The 27,970-nt window shown below is 53.0% G+C and overlaps 1 protein-coding gene across 1 annotated transcript; it reads right to left on the reverse strand.

Moving 5' to 3' along the window:
- Positions 1–40: 40 nt before the first annotated feature.
- FANCI (FA complementation group I) lies at positions 41–27,675 on the reverse strand. Its single transcript, XM_049783247.1, has 37 exons — positions 27,572–27,675; positions 26,861–26,933; positions 26,119–26,249; positions 25,652–25,818; positions 25,500–25,547; positions 23,736–23,777; positions 23,291–23,414; positions 22,717–22,802; positions 22,358–22,484; positions 21,775–21,861; positions 20,808–20,944; positions 18,021–18,201; positions 17,490–17,577; positions 15,929–16,059; positions 14,335–14,405; positions 13,868–13,982; positions 12,489–12,611; positions 9,334–9,402; positions 8,126–8,227; positions 7,746–7,940; positions 7,306–7,427; positions 6,253–6,417; positions 5,901–6,080; positions 5,637–5,806; positions 5,439–5,512; positions 5,227–5,343; positions 4,752–4,803; positions 4,382–4,509; positions 4,046–4,114; positions 3,810–3,945; positions 2,569–2,717; positions 1,446–1,499; positions 1,124–1,183; positions 875–940; positions 432–527; positions 232–354; positions 41–106 (listed from the first exon to the last, which is right to left on the reverse strand). Exons 1-37 carry the CDS (start codon positions 27,650–27,652, stop codon positions 56–58), a joined length of 3,990 nt encoding a protein of 1,329 aa, XP_049639204.1. The 5' UTR covers positions 27,653–27,675; the 3' UTR covers positions 41–55.
- Between the last annotated feature and the right edge of the window lie 295 nt (positions 27,676–27,970).

Below are 27,970 nucleotides of genomic sequence, written 5' to 3' on the forward strand. Positions count from 1 at the left end.
GCCTTAGGTGGGACGGGCATCAGTGCTGACAAGCCCCCAGGCTCACGCTGTTGACTCAGGATTTCCTTTTCCTCTTTGCCTTGGAGGGTTCCGGCTCCTCGGTGCCCTGAGAGGGGTGAGGGGGGATGGGGGGACACTGAGGCATCGAGAATAAACTCCAGACCTTCCTCACTGCCCCACCCTGTGTCTGCCTCCTGCTTTCCCGCCGTGGAGAAGGGGGCTGGAAGTCACCTCCTCCTCCTTTTCCTCCTCTTCCTCTTCCTCCTCCTCCTCACGGAGCACTGCGTCCAGGACGCTGCCTTTGATCTTGAAGTCTCGGGATGTGCTGAGCTTGATGTGCTGCATAAGGTTGACCTGGATGTGCGAGAGCGAAGCTATAACAGGTTGGCTCTCCCAGCCATGCCCGAGTTCTGGGGCCCATCGCAGCTTACCTTAGACTTCTTGGAGAGCAGGATGAGAAACTTTTCATACTGCTCGATGGCGAAGATCAGATTGGGGATGGGCTTGGTCTCCCGGAGAGCTCGGGCCTGGGGTGGGGAGACAGCCTGTAAGGCTGCAGCCGCGGGGTCTGCTGTGCTCTGGGGCATGTGGGGCCCCACTTCCTGCCCCTTCTCAGGGGTTAAAGGGCATGTGGCTCATCACGATGCTGCACAGAATACTACATTCCCAATAGGCAGCTGTTTGTTTTTTTTTTTCCAAGAAGCCAGACCACGAGTGGGAGGCTGGGCTCGAATCCTGGCACATGGTCAATGCTCTGCTTTGGGCTAAGGGTGGACAAAACTGGCCCCCTGGACAACTGTCTGCCTACCCTGGGATCTCATGGTACCGGGGATCAATGCTGGGGTGTCCGCATGTCCCATCCCATGGGACTCACCATGGCCGTGGCCTCTGTGCCCTTCTCCTTGCCCTTCTCCCCTTTCGTCTGGAAGCTCTTCTTATTCTGCGGGAGAGACACAGGGCATGTTCCTGAGTTCCCCATCCTGCCAGCCCAACTCAGGCTTGAGCAGTGGCCCTGAGTGTGGCCAATGGGGCAAGAAAGGCTGTTTCTCCCCCCACAGAGAACTGGGGGGGAGGGGGGCGCGGCAATGGCTAGTCCCTGTTCCCAGGCTCAGGGCACACTGACCTGCACGTAGGAGATGAAGGAGTAGCAGACGGGGGTCAGGTGAGAGCCTGACAGCTTCACCTGCAACAGGTCGCAAGGGGCCACATCACTGGGAGGACCCAGGCTCCATAAGGCCCCTGAGCTCTGTGGGGATACCTCAAGGTCCCCAGCATAGCAGGGCCTGAGAAACCAGTCTCTAGCACCTGCAGTGAGCCACCGGGACCAGTTGGTCAAGAGCCACTAGGAGCGGCTGCCGCACCCCAACTCCACTCACGACCCACTGAACTCTCCCAGGTAGGGAAAGACCGAGTGACCATTTCCCCGAGAAAGATGTCCAACTCACCAGCTTTTCCATGTTCTTGGGAATCCCCCTGGAGCCCTGACACACCTGGATGGACTGAGAGGGTGGCCAATTCAGGGGGGTACCTTGGAAACACAGGGGACAGAGAAGGACACCCCAGAGGCAGGAAGAGGAGACAAGCTCACTCAAGAATTGCAGAGGGGGACCGGAGAGATAGTACAGCGGTGTTTGCCTTGCAAGCAGCCGATCCAGGACCAAAGATGGTTAGTTCGAATCCCGGTGTCCCATATGGCCCCCTGTGCCTGCCAGGAGCTATTTCTGAGCAGACAGCCAGGAGTAACCCCTGAGCAATGCCGGGTGTGGCCCAAAAACAAACAAACAAAAAAAAAATTGCAGAGGGGGACCAGAGAAGATAGCATGGAGGTAAGGCGTTTGCCTTCCATGCAGAAGGATGGTGGTTCGAATCCCGGCATCTATGGTCCCCCGTGCCAGCCAGGCACGGGCATAGAGCCAGGAGTAACCCCTGAGCGCTGACCCAAAAACAAAAAAAAAAAATTGCAGAGGGACATGCTCTGGGCCCCAGCTGCACAATGAGAGTCTGTTTGCTTTTTAACATAGTTCCCCAGACAGAGCTGGGAGTAGCTTCCAAAGCCACCACCAGCACCTCTGGGGCTGGGGAGAGTATAGTGGGTGGTGCTGGCTCGACTGTCCGGCATGGAGGGTAGCTCCTTAGCACAGAGCACAGTCATCAACAAACGTCAACAGGGGCCGGGCGGTGGCGCTGGAGGTAAGGTGCCTGCCTTGCCTGCGCTAGCCTAGGACGGACTGCGGTTCGATCCCCCGGCATCCCATATGGTCCCCCAAGAAGCCAGGAGCAACTTCTGAGCGCATAGCCAGGAGTAACCCCTGAGCATCACAGGGTGTGGCCCAAAAAACAAAAAACAAAACAAAAAAAAAAAAACAAACGTCAACAAAAGGGAGGCTAGAGTGATAGCATAGTGGGGAGGGTGTTCGCTTTGCATACAGCCAACCAGGGTTTGATCCCCAGCATTCCATAGGGTTCCAGAGCATCGATGGGCAAGGCCCAAAAGCAAAGAAACGAGATGGAAGGTCTAGGAAGGTTTTGGAAGGAACCCGCCCTGTAGGGTCCTGGCTGTCCACTCACATATTTGACCAGTGCAGTCAGCATGGTGTACATCTTGCACAGGCCCCTCAGCAGGGCATCCACGCATCCCCCTGATGGCAGCGCCGTCTGCAGCAGCTCATGGAAAGCCGTGAGCAGGGTGCCCAGCTGCACAACTGCGGCCTTCTCCGCTGCCTGCAACAGTTCCTCTGTGGAGGAGACAGGCTCAGTCCCCAGGGGGAAGAGAGGCAACGGGAAACAGACACAAACCTGACCAGCCAGGAGCAGGGCAGTGTGCTCGATCCGAGGGGGCAGCTGCCCCGCACACCAGAAACCCAGCTCAAAGGACACACACAGACAGATGCACACACTCCAGCTCTCCCGTGCCCTAGAAACTCAGCTCAAAGCACTTCCCCCTGATGCACGCATGCATGTGGTATTAATTATTAACGATAAAGTCCTAGAGTGGTGGGTGCTGGTGAGGCCTTTCTTGGTTCAACTCTGTGCCTGCAGCCTCTTTGGCCTGCAGGTCTGTAGGTGTAGGGTGACGGCGAAGAGCTTATAATTGATTCTGGTTTTGTACACCCTGTCTTTAGGTTTAGAAGTTTTTCATTACAGGGGCTGGAGAGATAGCATGGAGGTAAGGTGTTTGCCTTGCATGCAGAAGGTCAGTGGTTCGGATCCCGGCATCCTATATGGTCCCCCGAGCCTGCCAGAAGTGATTTCCGAGCATAGAGCCAGGAGTAAACCCTGAGCACTGCTGGGTGTGACCCCCAAACCAGAAGTTTTTCATTATATCTTCCTTATAATGCGCCTATGCAAACTGCTGCCCTTTGTTAGCTTAGGCTTCCCTTGTACTTTTAGGGTATGTTACTTATTTAGCGCGTTGTATTATATTTTTAATACTAAAAAGGGGGGACTTGATAAGTATTTAGAGGCTTTCATAATATTTCTCTTTGGTATTATGTTTCCCTGCCTGCTTTCCCATCTTTGACCTTTCAGGTAGGGGGCACTGTTTGGATCTGAATAAAAAGGAGTTAAGCTAGGAGGATGGGATTCTTTTGCAGCTGGTGGGTTGGCAGAGGATTTTGTGTTCAACCTTCTTGTCTCTTTTTACCATCCTGTCTGTGTGGATTATGTATGGCGGATCTACAGGGAACTACTTCCCCTGTCTTGGGTGGACAGGGGAATGGGAACTGCCTTCCTTCCCTGGAAGCTTTGTGGGAATCAAACCTCAACCAGTCTCCTAGAAAATGTGACACTACATGAGTACATAGACGGGCTAGAGGACTGGGGTGCCATCCTGGATGCCCAGGCTGACTCACCTGACACTGTTTCCCTGCCGACCTGTCCCTTGAGCTTCACAGTCAGCCAATCCACCTCCTCCAGCACCTTCTCCACCTGACTCAGCACCAGCAGCTGCAAAGGGCAGGATGGGGCTGCATGGTTGGTGGCAGGAGCAGGACAATGGGGTCGGGTGGGCAGGGGCAGCAGAACCAGGCAGGGGTGCAGCACTCACACACACAGCTGGGGCGGCCGTCCTCAGGGTCACCACGGCAAAGTGGTTGGTCTGTTCCACCTCCACGTCCTGGGGGGAACAGGGGTGAGAGGCAGTGGTGCGGCAAGAAGGGAAGGAGTGGGCCGGAGCAATAGCACAGCTGTAGAGCATTTGCCTTGCACTCGGCCAACCCTGGACTGACCCCAGTTAGATTCTTGGCATCCCATATGGTCCCCTAAATCCCGCCAAGGGCAATTTCTGAGTGCAAAGCCAGAAATACCCCAAGAGCTGCTGGGTGTGACCCCCCCCCAAAAAAAAGAAGGGGGAGTTCCTGGACACCCCCAGCAAGGCCCCTACCTGGTCAATATCGCCCAGATGCCCATGGATGTCCTGGGCCAGGTCTCGCAGCAGGGCCGCGGGGCTCTTGCAGAGCGAGTGCAGGGACAGCAGCAGACTCAGAAGGGCCTTGCAGAGGGCTGAGTCCTCTGGGGAGGAGGCAGGGCCAGCTCAGGACTTACAGCCATGGCCTCCCTGTCCCTGACATTTGTCTAAGCACATCAGTCAGGTTTCCTATATGCCTCCACACCCCATGCTAGGACCCCCAACCCCTGGGCATAGAAGAGCATTTCGCAGGCAACCCAGGGAAGGTGGGAGGTACATCAGGAGTTTCTGGCCCAGGAGGGTCTCAGGCAAGGAGCCGCTCTCAGACCCCACCCCCAAGACTCACTGCAGCTCTTCTCCTTGCAGATGTTCATAGTCCAGGTCAGCATCTGTGTGAACTAGAGAACGAGCACGAGTTAAGAACCAGGAGCTCAGGCCAGAGCGATAGCACAGTTGTAGGGCATTGGTTTGCCTTGTACGCAGCCAACACCGGACGGACCCCGGTTCAATTCCCTGCATCCCATATAGTCCCACAAGCCTGCTAGGAGCAATTTCTGAGCTCTGTAGCCAGGAGTAACCCCTGAGAGCTGCTGGGTATGACCCCCCAAAGAAAAGAGCCATGAGCTAGACAAGAAGGGGACCACCCCCAAATGTCCATGGTCCCCCATCAGGCCTAGACAGGCCACGTTCGTTCCCACCACTCTGGGTCACACACGCTTTCTGGCAGCCCCTAACTCTGTGCCCACCTCCAGCACTGACACACCCACTTTGGGGCATAGGGCCTGGGAATAGGGGTTCCCCCTGTATGGCATCTTGCCTACCTGTGGAGAGCTGGGCTCTAGCAGCTTGCACAGGCCGGACAGAATGCTCACCAACAGCAGGGCCTCACGGCCGCTCGCATCGGCCTCTGAGAGGCTAAGAAGGTTGAGCAGGGCCCTCTGAGGGTGGGACATTCAGGGATGTCAGAAAGTGGCCTGGACGCTCCATGCTGTTTATAGAGTCTGACACACTCTCGTGTGTGTGTTTTCCCCACCTGGAATTGGCGAATCTGGAAGGCGGCCCTCTGGGTGACGCTGACTTCTGCCTCGGCACCCTCCTCCGTGACCTCTGCACAAGGGAATGGACACAAGTGCTCTGCCCAGGAAGCAGCCAGCGGCAACTACCTCCCAGGATGGCTCTGGGGAAGCCAAGCCCCACCTGCACCTGCCCCCGCTACAGGCCAGTCACCCACCTAGTGCACTTAAGAACTGCTGGACCTTGGGAGGGTGGAAGTGCTCCAGGAGCCTGAACACGGTCTGCAGCCCCTCCAGGCACAGCAGCGACACGCTCTTGCCGCGCTCCCGGCCCCGGCCTGACTCCTCCACGGTCGTAGGGACAGATGTGTAATGCCACAGGAGCACCCTGCAGGGAGACGGTCCGATCCGGCCTTGGGTCACCCCGGGACCCAGCAAATAAGACAGGATAGCCCCGGCCACGGAAACAGCCAGGTGCTCACCGAGTGATGGCACAGACATGCTGGAAGAGCTTCTCAGGGCTCTGGCCGTTGGGGCTGCCCATGCAACCCAAGTCCTGGAGCTGCTGCAGCTTCTGCAGGGCCACCTGCACCGCATAGCGCTCCAAATCCCCGCTGGCCCGCAGCACCGACAGGCTCTCCTGGTGGCTCTGTGTGTTGTCCCTGTGAGACACCGGGAGGGGTCACCAGCAGTGCCTACATCCTGCTGCTGCGCACTCTGGTTCTCTCCTGTGTCTTCCCGGTCCTCACCAAGCACCCCTAGCACGATGCCACCACCCCAGCTGCTGGCCTCCCGGGACATAGTCCCTGTCCCGTGCCAGCTGGTGGGTCTTGCCTAAAGAGGGCAGTGAGCAGGTCAGCCAGGAAGCGGAGGGACAAGAGGCTCTCATGGGCTTTGCTGCCACTCTTCGGCCGGCCCTTCCCCGTCTTCTCACTCAGGACATCCGAGACCTTCCTGTAGCATGCAAACAAGCCCAGCATCTCCTCGAACTTGCTCTTGCTGCAGGGGGGAGAGATGGGGCAAGGGTGTATATGTCTGTCCATCTGCAAGGCCAGTGTGTGTCTCTGTGTCCATTCGTCCACACATTTGACCATCTGATGTGTGTGTGTGTGTGTGTGTGTGTGTGTGTGCACATGTCTCTGTGTCTGCATGGACTGTCTGTCCAAACTTGACCACCTGGAGTATGTGGGTGTGTACTTCCTCAAGTGTGTGCATGTCTTTCTATGTGCCCATCCATATGCATGTCAGTGTGTCTGTGTGTATCCATCCGCCTGTCCACTCGCCTGCCTGGGGTGTGTATGTCTGTCCATCCGTACACTGGACTGCCAAGGTGGGTGTGTGTGTTTCTCTGTGCACATTTGACCGCCAGTGACTGCAGTTCACATGCCTGACTGCAGCACCTCCACTAAACTGGCCTAGGGAGACCAGGAGCTTTCAGCTATAGGGGTCCAGACAAGGATGAATGAAAGGTGGTTTGCAGGCTGCCAGCCAGCCTTGCATGTGCTGCTGTGTTCTCGGTACACAGACTGTCCACAGCTATGTGACACTGGGGTTGCACACTGCGTAGCCCATTGCAGGGGCTGAAATAAGGGAGGACAAACAGCTATGAGGTATCTGAAATCAAGCCCCAACATCTGTGTCCCCACAGCCACGACTGGGCACCACCAGTTCAGGTCCAGGTACCCTCAAGTAGTTGCTGGACTGTATCCCCACGCCAACCTTCACTGGGGGCCGAGTGGACGGTCCAGCCCGTGGTCACCCCATGCAGTGCTGACAGCATTCCCCGATGGCTCCCAATGATAGGGCCCGGGAAACTAAAGCTCGGATGGGACAAAGCGTAGAGCGACAGGAAATGAGCTGCCCAGGCCTAGGACCACACCAGCTCACCTGAAGTTACCAACGTAGAAATTATACTCCATGAGCACCTCACAGACGCCCATCACCAGAGATGCGCAGAGGCTGTTTCTGAGCCCAGCATCAGTGGTCTGCGAAAAATCTGCAGATTTGTCCTACAAGACACAAATCCCCGGGGAAAGAAAGAGGAGGCTGGGGCCAGAGCAACAGCACAGCAAGGAGGACATTGGCCTTGTGCGTGGCCAACTGGGTTTCAATCCCCGGCATCCCACAGGGTCTCCCGAACCTGCCAGGAGTGATTCCTGAGCACAGAGCCGGGAGTCAGCATTGAGCAAGGCTAGGTGTGGGCCAAAAACTAAAACATGAGAATAAAGAGGCTGGTCTAGATGGGAGGCAGGCTCAGAGGGGCACTTGCTCCAGTTTGAGGGACTCAAACTCCCACGTGGATGAATTCAGCAGGGACGAGCACCTACCAGCTCTAAGTCCTCCAGCTCACTCTTGACCATCCTCCGTGTGAGGGACTCGAACATGTCATCGAGGGCCTGGTAGAAGCCATCCTGGTCCTCGTCCCCATCCTCCTCTGCGTCATGCCCGCTGCCCTGCTGGAGCAGTGTCACATTGGCCTTGTACCAGGCCAGACACTGCTGGATGCAGCACAGGAGTGAGTCCTGTGGGAGGGGGGAGAGAAGGAGCAAACCCCTCAATGGAGATGGCCAGAGCCAGGCTCAGTCTCACTCGAAGGTTGTTGCCACCAAACACGCGAGATGGACAGGGAAGGTCTACAAAGGACAGTGGACGGGGCCGGGAAAAGGGCCTCCCCGCCGGGTAGGGTCTCAGGGGGCTCCAGGCTCACCAGTGGTTCCTGCAGGCAGGCCTGGCCCCCCTGGATCACCACACAAGCCTCGAGCTTCAGGGGCGGCAGCACATCTGGATCGGGTTCGTAGTACAGCTGCAGCTGCGTGTGGCAGGACAGACATGGGGCTCATAATAGGACAGACACAGGGCTCATACATGTTCCCCAGGGCACCAACTGTGAAGTTTATTTTTTACAGCTGGAAGTGGCAAAAAGCATCTACCCTTGGGCCTACCGGTCAAGCAACTTTGAAGAAACACAGATGGTCAGAAAGAAAACTTTTTTTTTTTTGGTTTTTGGGCCACACCCTGTGACGTTCAGGGGTTACTCCTGGCTATGCACTCAGAAGTTGCTCCTGGCTTCTTGGGGGACCATATGGGACGCCGGGGGATCGAACCGCGGTCCGTCCTAGGCTAGCGCAGGCAAGGCAGGCACCTTACCTCCAGCGCCACCGCCCGGCCCCAAGAAAACTTCTTATAGGGGCTTGTTGATTTTATTTGGGGGGGGTGCCATCCCAGGCAGGCAGGCAAACACCCCAACCTAATTCTTGAAAGCTAGAGACCCTGAAATCAATGACAACGAAATGCCAGAAAACAGAGCAGAGTGACAAAGAATTACAGCCCGAGAAGGATGCAGCGCAGATGGGGGATGCAAGACTGAGAGAAGTGTTGAGGACGAAGAAGCAGGATGAAGATCCTTATCCTGGGCCGGAGAAATAGCACAGCGGTAGGAAGTCTGCTTTGCATGCAGCCAACACAGGACGGACCCCAGTTCGATTCCCAGCATCTTTTTTTTTTTGTTTGTTTTTTGGGCCACACCCGGCGGTGCTCAGGGGATACTCCTGGCTGTCTGCTCAGAAATAGCTCCTGGCAGGCACAGGGGACCATATGGGACACCGGGATTCGAACCAACCACCTTTGGTCCTGGATTGGCTACTTGCAAGGCAAACGCCGCTGTGCTATCTCTCCGGGCCCGATTCCCAGCATCTTATATGGTCCCCCCTCGAGCCTGCCTAGAGCATAGATCCAGGAGTAACCCTTGAGCACCACCTGGTGTGAACCCCCCCCCAAACAAAACAAAAAAAAAAAAAAAAAGGGATCCTTATCCTGTAATGATCGGCTCGATCCTTACACCCCATGCAATGCCCCCAAGACTGCCAGAACTAAGCCCTGAACATGGCTGGCTGTGCCCCTCACAGGAGATGGTACCTGGGAGAACAGAGTTTGCATGACTGAGGTTGCCAGCTGCGAGTTCCGGCGGAGGACGTCACAGAAGCCCTGGGTGGGGGCAGAGAACAAACACGAGATGTCAGCAATGCCAGTGCCGGGAGACGTGCCGCTGGGAAATGTCAGGACAGAGGGAGCGACATGGAGACACGGCTGCCAGGGGGAAGTCGGGCAGAGGGGAAGCGAGAGGGGAAGGGAAGGGAAGGAGAGGAGATCGCTGATGACTAAAAACAGGGCCCAGACCCACAGAAAGTGCTACAAGGCTGGGCCAGATGTTCCCTCCTGGGGAAGGAAGACTCGGATCAGCCCTGCAATGCTCCATGGGGCACCCCAGCTTCCCCTCTCTCCTCCCTAAAGAGGCCTTCGCAGGACATTCTATCCAGGCCCATTTGGGCTCTAAAAGGCCTCCTGGCCCCCAGCCCCACATTATGAGAGAGAACAGGCTACTTTCTCACCCACCCCTTCTCCTTCTCCAAAGTAAAATCGCTCAGGTAAGTGGATGGAATGAGCAAAGCAGGGAAGACATTCGTCTTGCATGATGCTGACCCAGGTTCAATCTCCAGCACCCCCTAGAGCCTCCAGAAGAGTGTCCCCTGAGCAAACTGTAACCGTAATTTGCCTGTACATTCTGAGTCCCCTTTACCTAGAGGGGAAGAAAAACTTGGGAGGTGCTCCCGATCATTCCCAGTCTAAATCCTTTCATAGCACCTTCTCTCTTTCACCCTTCAGAGATGGTCTCTCTGAGCTCTGTACTCTGAGTCTCTTATTTATTTATTTATTTATTTTTGGTTTTGGGGCCACACCCAGTGGTGCTCGGGGGTTACTCCTGGCTCTGCACTCAGAAGTTGCTCCTGGCAGGCTCGGGGGACCATATGGGAAGCCAGTAATTAAACCTGGGGTTCATCCTGGGTCAACCGCATGCAAGGCAAATGCCCTACCGCTGTGCTATCATTTCGTACCCTGAGTCTTATCTCGGGAGCTCCCGTGTCCCTTGAGAAAACAGCTATAAACCAAGTCCCAACAAGAGAACCAACTCTGAGACAAAAGGAGTTAGTCTCAAGACAAAGGGAGGGCCAAAATATGCCCACTGAAAATAAAACAGAGATGATCCCTGCAAATTTCAAAACCTAAAATATCTAACCATCCAGACTAAACGTGGGAAAATGGCAAGAGCTTCACTTGGGCTAGAGCAATAGCACAGCAGGGAGGGCATTTGCCTTACACGTGGCCGACCCAGGTTCAATCCCTGGTATCCCATAGGGTCCCCTGAGCATTACCAGGAGTAATTCCTGAGTGCGGAGCCAGGAGTAAGCTCTGGGTGGTCGATGAGTGTGGCTTAGAACCACCCCAAAAGAAATGAGCTTCTTGTTACATCACATCTTGCTTTTACCCAAAACAAAGGTACCAAGAGGCTTTTATATTTCTCTTTAGTATCTGTACTCTCTGCCTGCTTTTCCGCCTCCTCCCTTTTTAGGTAGGGGGCGCTGTTTGGATCTGAATAAATAGGAGGAAAAGTAGACAGGGATTTGGAGCAGCTGGCTAGTTGGTAAAGGGTTTTGTGTCCGGCCTTCTTGCCTCTTATTACCCTCTTGTCTGTGTGGATTATTTACTGCGGATCGATACGACTGAAAATACTTCCATTGTCCTTGCTGGATAGGGAAATGGGAATTCCCTTTCCCTTCTGAGAACTCTGGGATAATAAAACCTCAACCCAGCTCCCAGAGAATGTTACGTTTCACTCCCTCTATGCTCAGAAATCGCTCCTGGCCGGGATTCGAACCACCGTCCTGCGTCTAAGGCAAACGCCTTACCACTGTGCTATCTCTCCGGCCCCTTCCCTTTTTTTTTCTTTTCTTCTCCTCTTTCTTTTTTGTTTTTTGGGTCACACCCAGCAGTGCTCAGGGGTTACTCCTGGCTTTACACTCAGAAATCGCTCCTGGCAGGCTCAGGGGACTATATGGGATGCCGGGATTCTAACCACCGACCTTCTGCATATAAGGCAAACGCCTTACCTCCATGCTATCTCTCTGGCCCCTCTCTTCTCTTTCTTTTCAACAAGCCCTTTGACTTCCCTATAAAAGTCCACCTGGGGGCCCGGAGAGATAGCACAGTGGCGTTTGCCTTGCAAGCAGCCGATCCAGGACCAAAAGGTGGTTGGTTCGAATCCCGGTGTCCCATATGGTCCCCCGTGCCTGCCAGGAGCTATTTCTGAGCAGACAGCCAGGAGTAAGCCCTGAGCACTGCCGGGTGTGGCCCAAAAACAAAAAACAAAAAACAAAAAACAAAAAAAAAAAAAAAAAAAAAAGTCCACCTGGATACACTCAACCCTCCCCCTCCTGGCAAATTTGTACTGGTAAAATAAAAAGATGCTTCGGTTTGGCTTGGCATGCAAAGAGGGATCATGAGGCAAGAAGCCAACTAAACCCATGATTGTCTCCTGACTAGCTTGGTTTATTAATTCTTCACAGCTGGGGCTGGAGTGGTGGCGCAAGTAGTAAGGTGTCTGCCTTGCCTGTGCTAGCCTAGCACAGACTGTGGTTTGATCCCCCGGTGTCCCATATGGTCCCCCAAGCCAGGAGCGATTTCTGAGCACATAGCCAGGAGTAACCCCTGAGCATCACCGGGTGTGGCCCCCAAAAAAACCCAAAAAAAAATTCTTCACAGCTACCTGCTTCAGACCTGTTTACCTGGAGTTGAAAATAGGGTGTGTGGGGTGATTTCACAGCTTCTCTTATTCTGACATCACCTTAAACTTTGGACCCACCACCAACAATCACTGGTCCCAACCACGTTAAATACCACCAACACATCTGTCATGTTTTGCAAATCATATATGATGATAAAATAGAGAAATCGATAGTCTGGCATCAGAAATAATGTTACTTAGGGCTGGAGAGATACCATGCCAGGGAGGGAATTTACCTTGCGTGCAACTAATCTGGGTTCGATCCCTGGCATCCCTGAGGTCCTGGGTCCCTGAGCTTTTCAGGAGGGACTCCTGAGCATAGCGCAAGGAGTAACCCCGAGAATCACCAGGTGTGATCAAAACAAAACAAAATAAAACAAAAAATCCAACTGATGTTACTACCAGGAAAACGCTCACTGAAGCTTGGGGTGGGGTCCCGGTGCAGACATACCTCATAGAGCATGAGACGCACGTTGGACTGCTGGCCCAGGCATCGCCGCAGACTGTCCAAGATCTCCAGGCAGAAGGTCTCATTGGCTACGGAATTGTAGCGGCTGTGGACATCCACACAGACCTGCGAGAGAGAAAGCAGGTTTGCCAACATTTCTGGGAGATCGGGGGAGGGGGGGGGGGCGGCAAGGATACTGAGGCCAATGAGACCAAGTCTGGCTGGAGTTAAGGACTGTGAATTAAAGTATCCAGCACAGCACCTAACACAATTTGTCCGAGAGCTATCTCTGGCCATGAATGTAAGCCATTTAATCTCAAAAAGGCAGCAAGGGGGCTGGGGCCATAGCACAGCTGCGAGGGTGCTGGCCCTGCATGCAGCTGACCCAGGTTCAATCCCTGGCATCCCATAGGGTCCTTCAAGACTGCCAGGAATAACTTCTGACCACGGAACTAGGAGTAACCCCTAAGTATCGCTGGTATGGATCAAAACCAAACAAACAAAAACTAGAAAAGTAGCAAGGGAGAGGATGGGGACACGAGCTCAGAGGTGGGAGGTGCTGGGATGCTGGGAGACACTGGGAGATGCTGCAGATGCTCTTTGTGTTTTAAGCCCCAGCTTCAATCTCAAGCTCCCCACACCCAAAAAAAAGGCAAAAGATGCTGCCGGTGATGATTTTGTTTTTGTGTCACACCCAGCAGTGCTCAGTGATTACTCCTGCCTCTGCACTCAAAAATTGCTCCTGGCAGGCACGGGGGAACCATATGGGATGCCGGGATTCGAACCACAGTACGTTCTGAATCAGCTGCATGCCAGGCAAACGCCCAACCACTGTGCTAGCTCTCCGGCCCCCACTAGTGATGTCTGAATCATTTCACTGAATCCAACTACACCCGAAACAGCTCCGCATGATAACAAGGGGGGATTCCTGAGCCGTGCATGCCAGTCTTGCTTTCCTGTTGCACTGTCCAACTCGGGCATCTCTGCCCACGGCACGAGTCCACCCAGACTGGGCAGTGCCCATGTTGAACTCAAGGCTCCAAATCAGGGGTCTCAAACTCTCGGCCCGCAGGCCATTTGCGGCCCTCTGTACAACATTTTGTGGCCCTGCCCTAGAGGAATCTTTTTTTGTTTTGTTTTGTTTTAGTTGTTTGGGTCACACCCCCCAATGTTCAAGGCTTACTACTGACTTTGCACTCTAGGATCACCTGACTTTGCCTCCTGTGGTCCCCAGGTAAATTGAGTTTGAGACCCCTGCTCCAAATGGTTGGGGCAGCATGAAAGGAAACGGATCTGGTCCCAGGCCCTATGCCCTGTTCGTCCTCGGCTTCACCCTAGCTGGCTCAGCCCTAGCTCCTAAGTCATGGCGTGTGAGGCCTCACCTGGCTGGTGCCGATGGACTGGCTGCACTGGGAAGAGGCGAGGCTACCCAGCACCTTGAAACTCTTCAGGAGCAGCAAGAAACCAGCCACCGCTGCCCTGCGGGCCTCCAGCTGCCTAGTGGGCGAAATGGAGAGTAAGCAGGGTGTGGCTCAGAACCAGGAGTCCAGGGGCAGGCCAGGCAGTGCTCATGGGACAAGCACATGGACAAGGAAGCAGGGAGGCAGCAGGAGTCTGTGCTGCAGAAGGGAGATGCAGCTAAGCTCCCCTCCCCACATCATTCTGTCCCCCATCCCCCATGGCAGTATGCTTGTGTGCGACCGGGCCAACTCAGTACAAACAAGGTTGAGGGCTTTATGAGTCTGAAGAAGCCGGGGCAACTTCAAGCATGGAGGTAGAGCCCATGGGTCACTTGCATGCTGCCCGCCATACAATGCATGTTCATGGGCCGCTGGTGGGTGCCACTCACCGGGCAAACATAGCCTTCCGGAGCACCAGGATCAACGAGTCTCGCATGGCCACACTGACCTTCAGAAGCGGCTGCAAAGGGAGAGAGCCCAGGAGGGCTCTCAGGTTATCGCATGTTTTTGGGGGTTTTTGTGTGTGTGTGTGTTTTTTTTTTTTTGGGTCACACCCGGCAGTGCTCAGGGGTTACTCCTGGCTCCAGGCTCAGAAATTGCTCCTGGCAGGCACAGGGGACCATATGGGATGCCGGGATTTGAACCGATGACCTTCTGCATGAAAGGCAAACGCCTTACCTCCACGCTATCTCTCCGGCCCCTCACGCATGTTTCTATGCCTCTGACGCTCAGTAGCAAGGACGAGGTGTTCCTGAAATGCTCTTAGGAAACTAAGCAGGAAGGTTTTAAACATTCTCACGAAACTTAGCAGGAAAGTCTTAATCTAGGGGTCCTCAAACTACAGCCCGTGCAGCCCACCAAGGACATTTATCCAGGTGTTTTTGTCACTGCTGCCTGTTCTGCTCATTAGGCAACTCATCCCAGGCTGCAGTGCACATGTGTGGGACATGCACCACACTCTCCGACTCCCCTCCCCTGTCTCTCAACTCTTTCTCTCAGTCTCGAATAGGGGTCCTCAAACGAGGGCCATGGGCCAATATTGTTCATATATTTTTTTAAACTACAGTCTGAGGGACAGTGACCCTGTTTAAAAAGTTTGAGGAGCCCAGTCTTAAACACTCTCACGGGGCCAGAGAGATAGCAGGGAGGTAGGGCGTTTGTTTGCCTTGCATGCAGAAGGACGGTGGTTCGAATCCCGGCATCCCATATGGACCCCGAGCCTGCCAGGAATGATTTCTGAGCCTAGAGCCAGGAGTAATGCCTGAGCGCTGCTGGGTGTGACCCCAAAAAAAAACACTCTCACAAAACTAAGCGGGAAAATCTTTCTGTTTGCTGGACTCAAGTTTCTGATCATTTTCTTAGGACAAGGGAGGCTAGAAACAACTCTCATGAACTGGACTTGTATTATCAATAATTTTCTAAGAGGGCTGGAAACAGCAGTCACTGGCAGGAATTAGGAACCATTCCTGGGCACTCCCAAAACAACAAATCCCTCAGCGCATTTTTTTTTGTTTTTGTTTTTGGGCCACACCCGGTGACGCTCAGGGGTTACTCCTGGCTATGCACTCAGAAATAGCTCCTGGCTCAGGGGACCATATGGGATGCCAGGGATCAAATCCAAGTCCATCCTGGGTCAGCCGTGTGCCCTCAGCGCATTTTAACACAAAAACTGAGTTATGAGAAAGGAGGAAAGCACAAATAAAGACAGCAGAAACTAGACAAGAGCTGGAGATCGTGTCCCGTGTGAGGTACAATTGAACAGCATTTAAGGAGACAGCGAGACAACACTGCTCAGATGCAGGTTAAGTCTAGAGAATCTGCTCTGGGCGGGCAGCAGTATGGGGACGAGAGACTTGCCCTGCACTCAGCCAACCACCTTGAGCAGAGCCAGGAATGGTCTAGTTTGAACCGCCAAGTCCCCCAAACAGAGAGCCCACTCAGGGTGGGTTTGTGGAAGTCCCCTGGGTTGGGTGGGAATCCTACCTGCACTGCCCTCAGCAGCCCGTAGACCGTTGGGAGGGGCAGGAAGGACAAATAGTCGAAGGTTTCTATGACTTTCGAAGAGCAGCTGTGAAGGACCAAGGGCGCGTAGGTGACGATGCTGGAAAGCAGGTCTGTGGGAGAGTCTCAGATAAGTGAAGAAAGATTCTCCAGAACACAAAGACGGTATGTGCTGTGCTTGGTGTCCTTTCTCAATGAGTGAGTGCCATATGTTGCAAACAGCCATATACAGGCAAAAGAAAGAGTTCAGGGGGCCAGAGAGATAACATGGAGGTAAGGCGTTTGCCTTGCGTGCAGGAGGACAGTGGTTCAAATCCTGGCATCCCATGTGGCTCCCCAAGCCTGCCAGGAACTATTTCTGAGTGTAGAGCCAGGAGTAACCCCTGAGCGCTGCCGGGTGTGACCCCCCCAAAAAAAGGGGGTTAAAAAAAAAAGAGTTCGAGGCCGGAGAGATAGCATGGCAGTAAGGTGTTTGCCTTTCAGGCAGAAGGTCCATGGTTCAAATCCCGGCGTCCCATATGGTCCCCCCGTGCCTGCCAGGAGCGATTTCTTTTTTTTTTTTTTTTTTTTTGATTTTTGGGCCACACCCGTTTGATGCTCAGGGGTTACTCCTGGCTATGCGCTCAGAAATCGCTCCTGGCTTGGGGGGACCATATGGGACACCGGGGGATCGAACCGCGGTCCGTCCTACGCTAGCGCTTGCAAGGCAGACACCTTAACTCTAGCGCCACCTTCCCGGCCCCAGGAGCGATTTCTGAGCATAGAGCCAGGAGTAACCCCTGAACACTGTCGGGTGTGACCCAAAAACCAAAAAAAAAAAAAAAAAGAGTTTAGAGCGGGGTCAGAGCAATAGCACAGCGGTAGGGTGTTTGCCTTGCATGGGGCCAACATTGGATAGATCCTGGTTCGATTCCCGGCATCCCATATGATCTCCCGAGCCTGCCAGGAGCACAGAGCTCCTGAGCACCACCGTGTGACCCAAAAACCAAAAAGAAAACAAAAAAACCAAAAAAAGTAAGTCAGCTGCCATCATACACAGAGATCATGGCAAACATTCAACCCCTGGACAGTGGGGATACAAAGAGATGAAAACTACCAAGAGTTAGAGTGGGATGGGAAAAGGGGTGCATAAGTGACAGAACCTCCCCAAAAGTGGGTGTTTGCAGCAGAGAAATAAAGCAGGCCTGGCTGGGTAAGGGAAAGGAGAGGATAGTCATGAGCGACCCAGGCAGGTCATCGGAGTTTCAAAGGGCTCAAAGAACCGAGCAAGCACTGGCCAGGAATGCTGCACTGGGGGACATGAACTGAGCTGGCACAGTGAAGCTCAGACCAGGGCCAGGAGCCCAGACTAGGGCCCAGCATGGTGGGCAAAAACCGGTACCCACAGAGCAGATGACTCGAGACCACTGCACGCCCAGTGAGCTCATCTGCCTTTTCCTTTCTGACACCCTCTGCCCTGGGAGTAGACTTACATCTCATGGGCCTGGTAAGCCAACAAGAGCTTTTCTCCCCCCAGGGCCCCCGAATCTCGCAGGTCCAGTACCCAGGTAATGACTGATGGGCGCAGATGCTCGGGTCACCACCCTGTTGAAGACTTGCTCCAGGATCTCCTGTCGGACCAGCTCGTGGATCTAGAGAGAAGAAAGGGAAGGAGGAGCTGCGCTAGGGGTCAGCCAGAGAGTGCGGCCATGCACCAATCTGGTTTGGAGGTGAGTGAAAGATGGCTCTTGGTCCCACAGACAGAGAAGTGCGGCACAAAGGCAGTTCCCATGGTGATGGGGACTCAGAACTCTGAGATCCAGGTTGAATAAGAAAGGGTGATTCCTGCCACACAAGGTCAAAGACCTTGTTAATTAAATGACTATCCGTGGGCTCGAAGAGATAGCACAGCGGCGTTTGCCTTGCAAGCAGCCGATCCAGGACCAAAGGTGGTTGGTTCGAATCCCGGTGTCCCATATGGTCCCCCGTGCCTGCCAGGAGCTATTTCTGAGCAGACAGCCAGGAGTAACCACTGAGCAATCCCGGGTGTGACCCAAAAACCAAAAACCAAAGAAAAAAAAAAAAGGAGCCTTACCTTGAAGGTCTCCAGCAGGATACTAGCACCCAGCTTGCACGCAGGATGACCTGGCGTCCTGGCAAGGATCACACTACTCTCCACAGGTTTCCCCTCACATCCCTTCTTTGGCCCGTAGGTGTCCATGAACAGGAAGCCCAAATGCAGCAGACCCTGAGTCACGTGATCCCAGCCGTGGGCACTGCAGGGGCAGAAAGCCGAGTCCTGTTTACATCTCCCCAAGGCCGCATCACAGGCTCTTCTGTTTCCCCTTTTCTGCCACCTGGCCAAGAAACTCCATGATCTTTCTTGCAGGGAGGAATGATAATAGTAATAATAATTATAACCCCTTCCAAGGGCAAAATGCTATTACCTGCTGGTCAGACCAGCCCACTGCTGGGAGGGGTCTATGGAAGGTAACAAAAGGGTTGCCTCAGGGACAGAAAGAGGATTCAGAGGAAAAATCAGAGAGCTTCAGCAAGAAGCCTGATCAGAAGTAGGCAGCATGGGGCCCAGAGAGATAGCACAGTGCCTTGCAAGCAGCCGATCCAGACCAAAGGTGGTTGGTTTGAATCCAGGTGTCCCATATGGACCCCGTGCCTGCCAGGAGCTATTTCTGAGCAGACAGCAAGGAGTGACCCCTGAGCACTGCTGGGCGTGGCCAAAAAAAAATAAAAGAAGTAGGCAGCATGGAGAGATGGCAGATTCAGGATTAAATCCAGAGCAGTTTAAGAGGCTGTTTAAAAGGTTAGCCTAGGGGCCGGAGAGACAGATGGAGGTAAGGTGTTTGCCTTGCATGTAGAAGGATGGTGGTTCAAATCCCAGCATCCCATATGGTCCCCCGAGCCTGCCAGGAGCGATTTCTGAGCATAGAGCCAGGAGTAACCCCTGAGCGCTGCCAGGTGTGACCCAAAAACCAAAATAAAATAAAAAGTCGGGGCTGGAGAGAATACATGGAGGTAGGGCATTTGCCTTGCATGCAGAAGGACGGTGGTTCAAGTCCCGGCATCCCATATGGTCCCCCGAGCCTGCCAGGAGCAATTTCTGAGCATAGAGCCAGGAGTAACCCCTGAGCGCTGCCAGGTGTGACCCCCCCCAGAAAAAAGAAATAAAAAGTTAGCCTAAAGGCCACACATGGTGGCTAGAGTGTATTATTTTATTTATTTATTTATTTATTTATTTATTTATTTATTTATTTATTTATTTTTGGTTTTGGGGTCACACCCGGCAGTGCTCAGACATTACTCCTGGCTCGATGCTCAGAAATCACTCCTGGTGATGCCAGGATTCGAACCACCATCCTTCTGCATGCAAGGCATACGCCCTACCTCCATGCTATCTCTCTGGCCCCCAGGACTCTATAATTAATATGCAATTCTACAATAATAATAGTAACAACCAAATCCAGGTAGACCAGTCATGGGAAAGACACATGAAATCCTAGGAAAACCCAGAAAGTAGAGAATCTTCAAAAACACAAGAGGGCAGAGATGTTGAAGTATAACAACCATTGGATCTGAAGGACCCAAGGGGCAGCAGAGTGTTAACAGCCAGACACAACTTTGCAGCATGTTACAGGGAGAGGGAAAAGGGTGAGGAATTCCCAGAGCTTTGACCTGCTTCTTGGATCCAACAGGAGAGTGTGTTGGGGTAACTAAAAGGAGACAATGATATATAGCAGAGAAAAGAGCTGCCCAGGAAGATGACAATGGAGGGTTCAAATGTGCCAACAGGTCGAGCTGGCTCTGGACTCCTGGGCCACAAATCCGAATCAGGATTCTCAGAACCAGCCAAGAGAGCAGCCTCGAAGGGTTTCCAGCATAAAGAGGCCTTTTAAAAAAAGGCATTTCTGGGCCCGGAGAGATAGCACAGCGGCATTTGCCTTGCAAACAGCCGATCCAGGACCAAAGGTAGTTGGTTCGAATCCCGGTGTCCCATAGGGTCCCCCGTGCCTGCCAGGAGCTATTTCTGAGCAGACAGCCAGGAGTAACCCCTGAGCACTGCCGGGTGTGGCCCAAAAAACAAAAACAAACCAAAAAAAAAAAAAGGCATTTCCTCCACCAAGAAAGTGTGGGGCAGTAGAAGGTTATAGCTGACAGACAGCCTAAAACTTAAATGACCTTGGATGATGATGCGTCTTTTCGGTGTTTTAATTTTATTTGGGATTTGAAGTCCCGTCCCAGCAGTGTTCAGGGCTGACTTCAGGCCTTGCACTGAGGGAAATCTCCTAGTGGACTTAGGGTACCCTATGAAGATATTGGGAAGCAAATCCAAGTCTGTTGTGTGCATAGCCAGTGTTCTGTGCCACTATGTTCTCTGTGGCCTCTTAATTTGTCTTTTTTGTTTGTTTGTTTTTGGGTCACACCTGGAAGCGCTCAGGTGTTACTCCTGGCTCTATGCTCAGAAATCGCTCCTGGCAGGCATGGGGGACCATATGGGATGCCGGGATTCGAACCACCGACCTTCTGATTGCAAGGCAAATGCCTTACCTCCATGCTATCTTTTAGGCAACCTTAATTTGTCTTTAAAGGGAATTGGCTGAGTAACCCCGAGCACAGTCAGGTATGCCCCCCCCCAAAAAAAAAAATAAACAGAATTGGCTAACACCACTTGTCAGTTGTGTGAAACAGCTCATTCAGCACCCCAGTCTCAGAGTAAACTTAAAGAGTTTACTGACCTACATAGTCCGTCATGGCTCGCTTGGGCCAGTAAAGAGTAGGAAGAGTGGAAAGGGAAACAGGACTCACTTCTACCACGTGACTCCACAACAGCCCAGGGTTTCTAATAAAAGGAGGGACCCCAGCTCACCTGTTGTTCACTACTTCCAAGAGGATAGATGAGGCGCAGGTGCGATGCGGGAAGAGGTTCTGGAGGAACTTGGAAGCCCGGAGCAGCTGACTGTCCTTGAAGCTCCTGGTAACCCAAGTCTTCAAAAGGTCAAACACCTGGTTCCGGGGAAAGGGAACAATGGGGGCAAAATCAGAGCCGCACCCTGGGTTCGCTGTCACGAAGCTGCTGGGGTCCAGGTCATGCTCTGGGACCATTATTTCCACCTCACCGCAGGCAGGACACCCAGAGATGGGTGTGAGCCCATATGCCTCAGAGGAACATACTTCCTGTGAGACAGGGCATGAATGTACACACACATTCCCCCAAATATACACACCCCAAACGTGTAAAGACCCATACACCCCCCCAAACACAGACATGCCCAAAAGACACACCCCCAAACACACACATATACCACAAACATACACACATCTCCAGAGACACACACTGCCAAACATGACACACTCCAAAAGCATACCCTCCAGAACAGACACACCCATACACACACACACACACACATACCCAAAACACACAGACATGGGGACACACAGAAATGGACATATATCCAAAAAAGATGTGTAGGCACACACCCCCCAAAAATAAAAGATATGCAGAGACACGCACACACAAAAACAGAAAGGCAAAAAGTCACACACATGAATATACATACACACACCCAGACCTCCAAACTCAGACATCACAGACACATAGCCCCAAATAGACAGCCTCCCAAACTATACAGACATGTATATACATCTGAATACAAATGCAATACAACATACACACAGAGTCACACGTGAATACACAATAGCATGTACTCACATGCGTAATATATAAGCCTGTACACATATATACCCACACCATGGGGAAAGGGGGTCTGGGGTCCCCAGCAGCAGGCTAGGGCCTCCTCACCCATCCCAGAAGGACCCAAGTGCTGATGACAAACCTGATCCTCAAACCGCTGAATTCGGGCAACCGAGAGCAGGAGAGCAATGCTGAAGGGTCCCAAGGTGATGTCCCCGAGCTGTGCGGCCTGTGGCGGGCAGAGCCGGAATCACAACCTGTGTCTAACCCACCATAGGGATGACTCGGAGAGGAGGTCTCAGGGCCAGAGTGATAGCACAGCAGGGAGGGTGTTTGCTTGCACGCGGCCAACCCAGATTCGATCCCTGGCAACCCCTGAGCTTTCCAGGAGTGATCCCTAAGCGCAGAGCCAGGAGTAAACCCTGTGCACTGATGGGGGTGCCCCCCAAAAAAAGTATAGAGAGGGAAGGCCAGCTGGCACGTGGTCAACCCGGTTTGACCTTCAGCACCCCCATAGAGTCCCAAGCACAGAGCCAGGAGTAAGCCCTGAGCACTGCCAAGTTCATGTTTGCACATGGGAGGTGCCGAGCTTGGTCCCCCAGGACATCAGTGCAGACCAATGGCAGCATCTGGGTCCCCAGCACTGCTTGAGAAGGGAGGGAGAGGGCCAGGTGACCTGCACTGCCCACCAAGGCCCCAGCCCGCCCCAAGCATCTGTAGCAAACCTTTGAGTGTTTGAGAAGTTCTCGGCCGAGCTCATGGTCCAGCTTGATGGCAAACACGATGTGCAGGATGACAGTGCCCTCCACATGGCGCAGTTCCCCTGACGGCGCCGTCATCAGATCCAGGAGTCTGGAAGAGACAGCAGGCAGTCTGGTCTGGTCATGCACATAGACAGGGCGAGCCCAGTCAGGTGCAGGGTGGCAGGGAATGATCCTCTGGGCCTAGCGGACCCGTCCCCTCTCCAGATGTGGGGTCGGGAGCACCTCACAGAAGTGAGGTGGTGTAAGTGGGCTGCAGGAGTCACAGGAGCAGGAAGTGACAGGGAGTCACAGTGTCATCTCTGTGCCCCACTAGCACTCACTCGTCCCCGCACTGCTCCGCCTTGTGCTGCTTGTCGAGCTCGTCGAAGAAGGCAATGATTCCTTCCAAAACCCTCTTTCTGCTACCCTGAAATACAGATAGACAAAGTGTCCTCAGTGCAGGTGTCCACAGCTGTTCCATCCAGCTCGTCTCCGGAGTGCTCCATCCACCCACTCAGCACACAGGAGTTGCAGGTAGAACGTGGGGAAATAGAACCCAACCCAAAGGGCCAACGTGATAACACAGCAGGAGGGCGTTTGCCTTGCACATGGCCAACCCAGGTTCGATCCCTGGCATCCCACAGGGTCCCCCAAGCCTACCAGGAGTGATTCCGGAGCACAAAGCCAGAAATAACTCCTGAGAACTGGGTTGTGACCCCAAAATAAAAAAACCCAACCAAGAGCCGAAAGAATACTTCTGGTCTGAGACAAACCAGGACTGGCTGTGTCACTCATGCGCTGAATGCTCTGCCCCCCAGCAAGAAAGAACCACGTTGTTGTTCTCGTGCATGCGCACGCACACATACACACACTCAGAGGCAGAGAGAAACTGAGTCACGGCAAGTTGGCTCGCACCTTAGAGCTGAGGATCAGCAGCTGATATACCAGAGGTGGGATCTCTTGCAGACTTATCTTAGGGAACATTCTCAGCACCTTTTCAACCACAGTCTCCAGCTCCTCAGGCGTCAGAGGCACATCCCTGAAGATTCAAAGCAGGGAGGCTACGGCTAAGCAGAAGCCGGGAAAGACACGATTCTTCCTCCCCAGCGAGGCTCTTCCTCAAGAGAGCCTGACACAGACCAGAAACTATTGCCTAAGCAAAGTCATCTCAGGGGGACAGAAGACCACAGACACTTTCATTTTCAGAGCCAAAAACAGATGGGCGAGAGTTTCAGAGTTTAACCACTCCAAGACCAAACAGTGGCTCCCAGACATCTATCAGGGAGGCCACGGGGTCCCCTGAGCTCATGGCTTCCTTTTCTGATTACTATGAGGTAGGGGCAGGCCGGAGGGCACTTACTTAAACATGGAAGTGAGCTGGACCACATGCTGTTTGCCCCACCTGTGAGAAGGAAAGGACAGAGATGAAAGCCCAGCATGGCTCTTTGCTGACCTGTTACTCCACAACTGAGAAATCAAAATGGCCACTCTGATTATATTAAAGTTGGATTTGGCACCACTGGGCAACAAGATTAAAAACAAGCAAATGCAAACACACACCACACAGACACAGACACACACACAGACACACACACACACACACACACACAGTCACTGAAGGGCTGTGGAGAGCTCATGTTAGCATGTGGGAGGCTCAGGCTAAGCCACATGGTTTCCTGCCACAGCCAGAACTAACTACAGAACATTACCAAGATATAGCAAGAGAAAAATGAGGGGCCAGACCGGTGTCGCGGATTGGTAAGGCATCTGCCTTGCTAGTACTAGCCTAGGACAGACCGTGGTTCGATCCCCCGTCGATTTCTGAGCACATAGCCAGAAGTAACCCGAGTGTCATAGGGTGTGGCCCCAAAAACCAATAAATAGGTAAATAAATAAACAAATTAATAAATAAAAGAGAAAAAAGGGCCTTTATTTAGGATCAGGTTTCAGCAATAAGGCACTTATCTTGCATGTTTGAGAGGCCCTGGATTGTTTTTTTTTTTTTTTTTTTTTTTGGCAGTGGGTGAATAAAAATGGGCTTTATTTCTAAGGTACTGAGGAAGGGGAGGGAGATGAAAAGAAAGGTGGAGAGCAATGCTGTTGATATATAAAGTTAATCTCTTGTAATGGTAATTGGACCTAGACACCCTCCTGAAAAGGCCCTTGGAATTGAACCTGGACACCCTAAACATGCCCCCCTACCCTGGGGTAGTTGAGGAAAAAGTGACAGTTGACGGGGAGGGACAGGTCTAGGGTAGAGTGTGAAGCAGAGCCTGCTGGCCTGTCTTGGCCAGATATAAAGCATTGAAGATGCTGCCTGCCCTGCCTCTACCTTTCTGTGTTCTCTCTCTAAAAACACCGACCTACTTCCTGGCCCTCTCAGTCAGGTAAATTACCTATCTCTCTTTCAGAACACTCACCTATCCACCCATCCCTAGCAGTGTACTTCAGACTAAGAATAAAATGGCACACTGTTTCTACCCCTCTCCCTCTGGTTTCTCGCTGCTTTCTCCTCCCTGGTCGTTACAAAATTTCCTGGAGAGCACAGGTTTCTCCAAAAGTAGAGAGAGCCCAGGTACATAATCAAGTGTGAAAGTCAGAAAGTACACATCTGAGGAGGAAATCATACACATGGGGATCTTGTGTGTAGGCCCAAAGAGCAAACATGCTGGCCCTGGGTTTAATCCCCAGCATGCAGAACCACAAAAAGAGGAAAAGAGCGGCTGGAAAGATAGCATGGAGGTAGGGCATTTGCCTTGCAAGCAGAAGAATGGTGGTTCTAATCCCAGCATCCCATATGGTCCCCCAAACCTGCCAGGAGCGATTTTTGAGTGTAGATCCAGGAGTAACCCCTGAGCCCGTGCTGCCGGGTGTGACCCAAAAACCAAAAGAAAAAAAAAAGGAAGGAAAAAAAGACACTTCTTGAAAACCAATGATCTGTGGATTGCCGGGGCTCAACACTCAGAGCAGACCACATGCTGGGAAGATTTGGTGCTGGGGAGGAACTGAGGCCAAGCTGTTCCCAGGAGCCAATACCAAGGAAGTGCAGACAAAAAAACAGAGTCCCGTTCTAAACCAGCGACCAACTCCGGGTGGCCTGACTGTGCCCATGGCCAAGACCCACCTGGTGGCACAGAGGCTGGAGACCAGCTCCTTCTTCTGCTCATCTCCACTCGGCTCATCTGGAAACACGAAACATGGCTGTGAGCAAACAAGAGCGAGTGGGCAGGGCAGGTGGTGGTGGTGGTGGATGTTGGTGGAAAGGGACAGGAAGACACCGAGTGACCTTTCTCGGCAGTTGGCTCGTCCCCTTTGGTAGCCAGGACTGTGAGAAGGACAGGCAGCAGCTCCAGGGTCGTGCCAGTCTTCAGGCTGCCAGCTCGGACGACGTTGATGCAGTCTTGTACCAACGCCACCAGCTGTACCCGAGAAAGATGATGGGCCTGCGGGGGGGGGGGGGGCATCACACAGTGGGGCCGAGGCACCTGCATCCTCTTTGGAGACACAGGGTCCCACAGAATGGCTAGACCCACTACCAGAACCTGAACCATCCCAGAGGGACGCATGCAAGGGCCCCTACTCTGCTGGACCATGGGCTCACAATCCATTTTGGCCCGGCATGTGTGTCTGCTGTAGGCACCAGACTAGATCTGAGGGAAAGAGTAAGGTGCCTGTGTTGTCCCTCAGAGGAGCTGGACCCTCATATTTGCTCCCCCACCCACCGCTGGCCATGTCCCCCTCACCTCCAGCATCAGAAGCCCCACAACCTCGGTAGCCACGTCTCTCTTCAGTTCTCCCGACTCAGTCAGCTGCAGGCAGCATGAGTAGATCCCACGTCTCCTCAGGGCTCCTGCAGCCTCCGAGCATGGTGAACCTTGTTCCAGAGTAGTGGTTGCAAAGACAAAGAGACACAGGGTCAGAGAGGGACAACGCCAGACACACCAGTGGAGCCGACCCGACCAGGTGGGGACTCCAAGGAGCTCATGAGTTTGGGTAAATGGTCCCAGTGGGACTGAGCTTACAACCACCCTCAGCTCCCCATCTCCCCCACGTACCCCAAAGCTGCACAAATCCAGTCTCTGATTGAGACTGGACCAGAGGAAGCTGAGCTTCAACAATCAGTAATTGACTGTGTGACCTGCTATTTATTTCCTAGGAAAACCAGGCAGCAGGGGCTCGAGCCATAGCACAGTGGAAAAGGCATTTGTCTTGCATGATGCTGACCTGGGTTTAATCCCCAGCATCCCATAAGATCCCTTGAGCCTGCCAGGAGTGATCCCTGAATGCAGAGACAGGAGTAAACCCTGAGCACTGTCGGGTTTGACACAACGTCAAAATAAAAAGTAACTACAAGAACCAAAAAAATGTAAAGGAAAAGAAAAAAACCACAGGAAATGTCCCAATGCGGCTTAGGAGCGTAAGCAAAGTGTGTGCAAGGCCAGCTCGGTGGGGAGCTTGAACCAGAATACCACACATCACACCCACCTTTGAAGATGGCTCTCAGAAGCGCCCCCACAGCTTTTCCTTTCAAGGCCTGGTGCTGGAAAAACTCCGTCAGCTGCAATCACAGACAAACAGTAAAGCTGGCTGCCTGGGGGCTGGAGAGACAGGACAGCAGGAAGGGCAAGTACCATGCACACGGCCACAGTCAAACTGGATCGAGCCAGGAGTAACCCCTAAGCACTACTGGGTATGACCAAAAATTTTTTTAATTAATTGAATCCAAGTAGGGGCCGGAGAGATAGCACAGCGGTGTTTGCCTTGCAGGCAGCCGATCCAGGACCTAAGGTGGTTGGTTTGGGTCCCAGCATCCCATATGGTCCCCCATGCCGGCCAGAAGCTATTTCTGAGCAGATAGCCAGGAGTAACCCCTGAGTGCTGCCGGGTGTGGCCCAAAAAACAAACAAACCAAAAAATCCAAGTAAAAGGGTCAGGGTCTATATATAGCAGTGGCTGTGCTAATGAATTTAATTTCTATAGCAAGAGAAAGCACACAGACAAATCTTAGGTCCCCTCAACAACCACAGCCCAAAAGTAAAATTGAAATACGACTCTGATACCCAAATCTGCATCAAGTGAACACACAAATGCTCTCCAGTCTCTCTTTTCTCTTCATCCTCCCATTTCTTGACATCTCAGGAAGATGGTCAGATTAACCCTCCAGACTTGCCCCTAGAACAAGCTGTGAACACTCACTGCATCCTCTTCCAGGCTGTCGAGAAACCCCTGCAGGCTCTTCGGATCCTCTGCTGCGAGGGATAAAATCTTCTGGTCCATGGCTGACCACACCTGGGACAACACATCTGTAAAGAGACAAACTACATCTGTCCCCTTTCCCCCCACCCCCGAGCTATTAGCAACATCACAAACATAGGCTCCAAGATGTGCACGCAAACAAGGTGGGCTTCCTACTTTTCTCTCCCAGAAACTACAAGCTTCTCCACCCAGCAGCGAATGGAAGTTTTGGGCAACACACAACTCCCTGCAGGCATTTCGCCCCTCTCTCCTCAGTCCTGAGCCTTATCCAGTATGCCCCCAGCCAGGGTCTGACCCCCACTTCCACCCCTCAACTCTCATTAACTCTCCACTCTAAAG

Source organism: Suncus etruscus, chromosome 11 (assembly GCF_024139225.1).
Source record: "Suncus etruscus isolate mSunEtr1 chromosome 11, mSunEtr1.pri.cur, whole genome shotgun sequence".
NCBI classification, from domain to species: Eukaryota; Metazoa; Chordata; class Mammalia; order Eulipotyphla; family Soricidae; genus Suncus; species Suncus etruscus.